General features: G+C 34.6%; 1 protein-coding gene across 1 annotated transcript; it reads right to left on the bottom strand.

Annotated features, from left to right (window-relative positions):
- Nucleotides 1-584: 584 nt before the first annotated feature.
- Nucleotides 585-5,601, bottom strand: LOC115919512 (delta-like protein 1). The gene is made up of 5 exons (XM_030973549.1): nucleotides 5,335-5,601; nucleotides 3,493-3,653; nucleotides 2,998-3,148; nucleotides 1,418-1,590; nucleotides 585-905 (listed from the first exon to the last, which is right to left on the bottom strand). Exons 1-5 carry the CDS (start codon nucleotides 5,392-5,394, stop codon nucleotides 671-673), a joined length of 780 nt encoding a protein of 259 aa, XP_030829409.1. The 5' UTR covers nucleotides 5,395-5,601; the 3' UTR covers nucleotides 585-670.
- Between the last annotated feature and the right edge of the window lie 669 nt (nucleotides 5,602-6,270).

The following is a 6,270-nucleotide window of genomic DNA, read 5'->3' as shown; positions in this document are numbered from 1 at the left end:
TGATGACTTGAATTTAATTGTTCACTCAAATGTTATTACACGTAGACTATATACAGTTAACAACTAAATTATTAATACCCCTTGTAAATATCATGTTTTTGTGTATTTCAAAACTCACAATGAAGGTGTACTCGTTGAATTATGGCATTTGTTAAATACTTTTAGATTTGAGCTGTAATATGTCACATTCTCAAGAAACATAAATTGGGCTAAATCTATTTTTCACATACTTAAAAAATGATGAAAAAATGGTAAGGGTATGAATAATTAAGTTGTTAACTGCAGATACTATTCCCCAAATTATGTATGTTATGAAGTTGCTACTAACGAAATCGAGTAGACTTAGTAATGCTAATGAGAGGTTTTATTCAAAGATTATTTTTGCGCAAAGTAAAGGATATTTCATTGCATAATTAAAGATTAATACGCCGGACTTGACCTCTACAAAGTCGAGTGATACACATGTGATAACAATATTCGATATCAAAAATATATACAAAACCAATTTAGCTCAACGGGATAAAAAGCTATATAATATGTACATAAAGAAAAAAAGGTTTGCAAGATTGAAATGATACAAACAGAGGGAATGAAATAAGGTTGGGGAAAGTGAGAGAGGAAGAGAGAAGAGCTGGGAAAGAACAAGAGAGAGAGAGAGAGAGACGTTGAGTTAGGTAAGAGGGAGTGGAAAGGAAGGGTTAATACACAAAATAGAATTCATTTCATGAAGTTGTACCTGTTCACAGTCTTGACCTGTATAACCCGGGTGGCAAAGCTTTGACCCTGTGACGTCATGACAGTCGTAATGTCCCAGGGCATCATCACGCCCCAAACAATAGGTATTGCAACCTTCAGCTGCTTTGTAATAGTGCTCCTCGCAGTAGACTTTGATCTGTACTGTTATTCTGATTTGTTTATAACAATAGAAAACACGAATCAGGCAAAATGGGCTTTGGAAATTTTTAGGAAAAAGAACCCTTTTTAGCAAAGAAGGTAAACAATCTGAATTGAAAGAAAATATTGTCCACGACTGCACCCAGAAAATACGAAATAGTTCATGGTTATAAATGAAAGTCAATACATGTCATACCGCTTTGGGAATACTACGTCATTATTTAAGACGTAATGCTTTCCTTCAAATAGAATGTACATGTAGCTACAGAAACAAGGGCTAGTGTTCTCGCAAAAAAGACTTAAGTTACACCTGACTTCAAGATAAGTTGAAAATCTTTTCACCTAAGTATGTGTTTCTCAAGCATGAATTGTTAACTATCTCATAATTCACGTCCAATTTGTATTATAACTTTTGAATTATGTAGTGGTGATCATCCATACCGCCTTTGGAGAAATATATGACAGTGACGATAATTGGAATATATACTTTTAAGGGGGCGGGATAGTAGGAGTACTGACTTACATGGCGTGCCCACGTCCACCATCCAGTACTATTTCCTTCCAATCCGAAACACTTCCAAGGCTTGCTGACGGTTGATAATCAGAGTCCATGAAATTATAACCAATCTCATCAATAAGATCATCACTGTTATGTGGGTCGTAGTCCAAAACTTTGATCTTAGTCCGAAATCCATTCTGCAAGTTAAAAAAGCATTTTCCGACATGTACATGAAGAAAAAAAATGCACGTTTCCGTAATGGTTTGTCTTTGGTAGATTCTAAATCTATAGATAAATAATCCATCTTTCATACCGTTACTTTTTTGCATTTTCTTTCTGATTATATCATGTCTATGTTCATGAAACTGGTAGTTTGTTCATTATTTGTCCCACCCGTTACCAATTACAAAAGAATCATAAAATTTGTCTATTGATCTTCTTTGATTATTATTTGGTATGATCCTAAAATCGGTGACTTGTTGGCAAAATACTGTTGACATGCATTATATGATGCTCATACAGGTGAACATATATCAAATCAAATAGAAACATTACTCAAATGTCAGTCAAAGGTAAGTCTTTCTTTCCGCCCTTTTCTGTTCTTTTGCAACCTTATCAACGTTAAAAACGTTTACATCAATAATATTAACAAACCGATCGCTATTATTCTTTGTTTCATTTCTATTTGCATTTTTGCTCTGCCAGCATGAAATCGGATGGCCTCGAGTTGCACGTTATGACAAAAAGGCTTTCCGACGCACGATTGCTTTGTTGGTTTCGTGTCTGACTCCACTTCTATTTACTCTAGTGTGAAAGCAACAGAATAACAAGGGTCAACGAAACTTTAAGACTATAAAGTACCTCGATAAATTCACACTAATTAAATTATGACTTAAAAATGCTACCATTTAAGTAGATCGTAATCACTAATGTTGTAAAATGGACATAGAAAGTGACTATAAATTATGATTATTTAACATTGGAAATCCCTTTTTTGGTACATCTATTGGACAATTTTATATAATCTTCCTACGTCATCGATTGAATATGATCATGATATAAATATTAAATCATCAGCTTCTGCTATTAGTACAATTAAAAATACAACTACAACTACAAATAAAACAATAACAAGAAGAAGAAGAAAACAATACGAACAGCAACAACCGTTACTACTACTACTACTACTACTACTACTACTACTACTACTACTGCTACTACCACCACTAACTACTACTACTACTACTACTTCTACTACTACTACTACTACTACTACTATTATTACTACTACTACCGCTACTACCACAACAACAACTACTACTACAATTACTACTACTACTACTACTACTACTACTACTACTACTACTACTTTTACTACTGCCACTAACAGTAATACTATTTTTACTATTAGTACAACTTTTACTACTACTACTACTACTACTAGTAGTAGTAGTAATACTGCTTTTACTACTGCCACTAATAGTAATACTACTTTTACTATTAGTAGTACTTTTACTAATAATACTACTACAACTTATACTTCTACCTCTATTACTGGTGTAGTTGCTATTTTACTTCTAACTAGTTCAGGGATGATCGCTTACCTGCCAGTCTGTAATATTGATGAGGAAAGGATTTGGGATAAAGGTATTCTGTGGCGCCCGCAGTACTGGAGGAAAGTAGAAATCATCATCATCAGCAAACAGTCGTTCTGTCTTGAAACTTTCATAGTGACACGTGTGGAAATCTAAATCGCTGAAATTATAACAAAATGGTATTAATGAATAATGCAAAGCAGCCGGAGTATGTATGGTAATGTTATCATGATAAAGTGTAGGGATAGACTCCTGATTTTAAATGTTAATCACTATAATTGTGATAACCCATATAGTTCCATTCCGTAAGGCCATACATTTATTTCATCTTTAAAAAAATATATATTGATAAAGCCATGACTATAGGAGTCATACCAGAAAGTGCAGGCAATGGTCGATGGTTATTTTCTTTTTGGCTGCAGTCGTAGGAGAGATACCTCCATTTAACAATACCTAATTATAGAATAATACAACACGTTTTAGATCTCTTTTCCCTCTGATTACCTTGATATAGTGTCGAAACAGAGTTCGAAGTGATTGTCGCAGTCGTTACAAGGGTCCCAAAGTATCCATGGTTGAGGATCACAGCAATCATCGTCGAGTTCGTGATGACCGTGGTTCTGATATCGTTTTAGTTTCATAGAAACTTTAACGACAGCTGTCACCTTTTGTGAAAAATTAGAATCAAACAACAGGTCTCAATTTGTCATTTTCGTTGTGGCAATAAATTTTAATTAAGATTAAAATAAATGATCGAAAATGGAAGTCAGAGTATTTTCATGTTTGTGCTTCTGTATGTCATATTTCATTCCCTCATATCTCATTTAATGTTATTTTCCACCGAATTATATCCGGTATTTTTCCTTCCTTCTTCGTCAAAGCACATGTTTCAAGGTCATCCTATAAGCATACACTGGTCGTAAAACTGTACAAATTTACCATTGCTTTCACATGCATTCGTTTAAGAGATGGCGCTCGAGAGTCGGGGCGCAGTGCCCCCCCCCCCCCCACTCTTTCAAGGGCAAACATGTCCTAAATAAATATGTACTTATGATTTCTTAATTCATTTACCCATGTTGCCCCAGTTTTATGGATCAGCACTCTCTTTGAAACATTAAAACAATAGACTAGTTTAAGTCTGCCCTTAAAACACTTATTCCAAATCATAAACAGATAAAAAGAACTCAGTATAAAACCGGTTTGCATTTTGCTTTTCTTTTCTTTTTTTCTATCCAAGCGCATGTGGACATACTTATGTAATGTGCTTTGCACTCTACAAGAATGGTTTATAGTTATTACTAATATTGTTTATGTATTTAGGTGAAACTTGCACTATATTAAAGTGCAGGTGCTTCTATTTAAACTATAGAGTGTTTTATTAACACGGAGTCATGGACATTTGCTCGCAATAGAAATCAAAGACTGGCAAATTTGTGGTTGATTAGCATGATCTTCAAACATCCATTGGTAGATTCCCTCAAACTATTACGTATCTGCTTCTCTGATTATCCAGCTTATCGCTGGGTAATTATTGTGTGCCAAGGTACTAGGTGCAAGTATTAGGTACGGCATGCGCTGCATGTCGATGGGTGATTTATTCTCATTTATAGTTATATTAGGTATTATTCAGGAAATAATTTGATGTATTTGTTATAAAGTTGTTTTCTTTGCACGTATATGTGTATTTTGCCGCTCACACAGTTGTTTACCTTTTTGCATGACGTACTCAAACTACTCCAATTTGCTTGAAACATCCCGGATTCAGAGAATAATCTTCATGCCAGACCCAACCTTATATACCTCCAGTGTGATCAATTCCTTTCAACCATGAATTTGAGCGCGACTATGTTTTTTTCTCGCTTGTAACTTCTTCGTAACTTCCGTCAAATGTTCACTAAAGTAAATTTCAATTCAAGGTTTCGAATTTTCACATCAATAACATAGATTAAGTGTTTTGAAAGGAATTAGAAGCGCATGGTGCTTATTAAAGAGAGAGGATAAAACACTTTTACAAAACACCAGTCAACCTATTCCAGCCTTTGTGGTTCAAACATGGAGCATTAAAATAAACTTTGTTTTCAGATAAAACTAAAGCTAATGTTGATTAAAATAAATGGGGGCAGAGAATTTCATCAAAATGAATAACGAACAGCAATAACGGCATCCTCCTGCAAAACTCGTCGTAAACATAGTATATGAACTAATCTATGAACTTTTCTCACTCATTGAATCCGATCATCATATAATAACATGTTGTGGCTGAACTCTCGGAACATTTTACGAATAGACTAAATTGAGTTATGTATTACTTTATTACAAAATTAACTCTCTTTGCTAGGGTCTCACCTCTGTCAGAAGCACAGTTTGCAGTAATAATGCCGTTAGCAACCAATCCATTTTGCACATGGGTATATAATCCGCTCTTCTGACAACGACACCGTTGGTATATGTCTCCTTAACGCTCCAAAAGGGTAAATATTATGTATCATAACCTTCCCCCACACAAATATCAGCTGTATAGGTTTCAATATTGTCGGACATGATAATATCTCGAAAACACTCTATTCGACGGCCCACGTGATGCCCTTGTTTGTGTGGCAAACGCGGGGCAGCTCTATTGTGTCTTTCTTGAACAAACCACTTTTATTGTACGAAACCGGTAGGATACCAACTTGTGTATTAGGTCGTGTGTATTTGTATGAAATGAATAGATTCTAAATTCAGTTTTGTGGGGGACAAAGTAATCAATTTGACGGTGAAATCTTGTCAAGCGTAAAGATATGACAATATTTAACAGGGAACGGTTAGCACAATGAAACAATTGAATAGAGCTGAATATTTAGTTTCTTTGTGCCTAATGATAAAGGCAATCCAATCCTTGTAAATAAGTAGATTTGTATGAAAGCAGAAAAATAACAGAAACAGAATGGCAAAAGTTTGAAGTACATCAGACCAATAATAAGGAAGTTATGAATGTTTGAAATGTGAGATCACTAAGTCTGTGCTAATCTCAAATTGGTAGTTTGGATAGTGGATTATGACGTACGACGTGGATTACTCTCCCATTTGTCGTGTACAAAAAATATCACTAATTTCTGTTTTTTTTCTCGTAAGGTCACTACTCAAAATATATTATAGATATCATATTACTATAGGTCCTCTAATAAGAATAGACCCTCCTTAGCCCTGAATTTTTGAAAAATTTAAATTTTAGTCATTTTATATGATGGAGCAGATGGGAAAGTAGGCCGGCATTGGCTACATCACATTGACATTATCTCT

Source organism: Strongylocentrotus purpuratus, unplaced genomic scaffold (genome assembly GCF_000002235.5).
Source record: "Strongylocentrotus purpuratus isolate Spur 01 unplaced genomic scaffold, Spur_5.0 spur5_scaffold_6, whole genome shotgun sequence".
NCBI classification, from domain to species: Eukaryota; Metazoa; Echinodermata; class Echinoidea; order Camarodonta; family Strongylocentrotidae; genus Strongylocentrotus; species Strongylocentrotus purpuratus.
This window is presented reverse-complemented; position numbering and strand designations above follow the sequence as displayed.

Excerpts from the sequence above, each read along its gene's own strand:
- LOC115919512 (XM_030973549.1), bottom strand. The coding sequence starts at position 5,394 with ATGTGCAAAATGGATTGGTTGCTAACGGCATTATTACTGCAAACTGTG. Across the intron at positions 3,149-3,492 it reads TGTTTCGACACTATATCAAG|CGATTTAGATTTCCACACGT; the intron begins GTAATCAGAGGG and ends TTATAATTTCAG. Across the intron at positions 1,591-2,997 it reads TCAATATTACAGACTGGCAG|AATGGATTTCGGACTAAGAT; the intron begins GTAAGCGATCAT and ends TTTAACTTGCAG.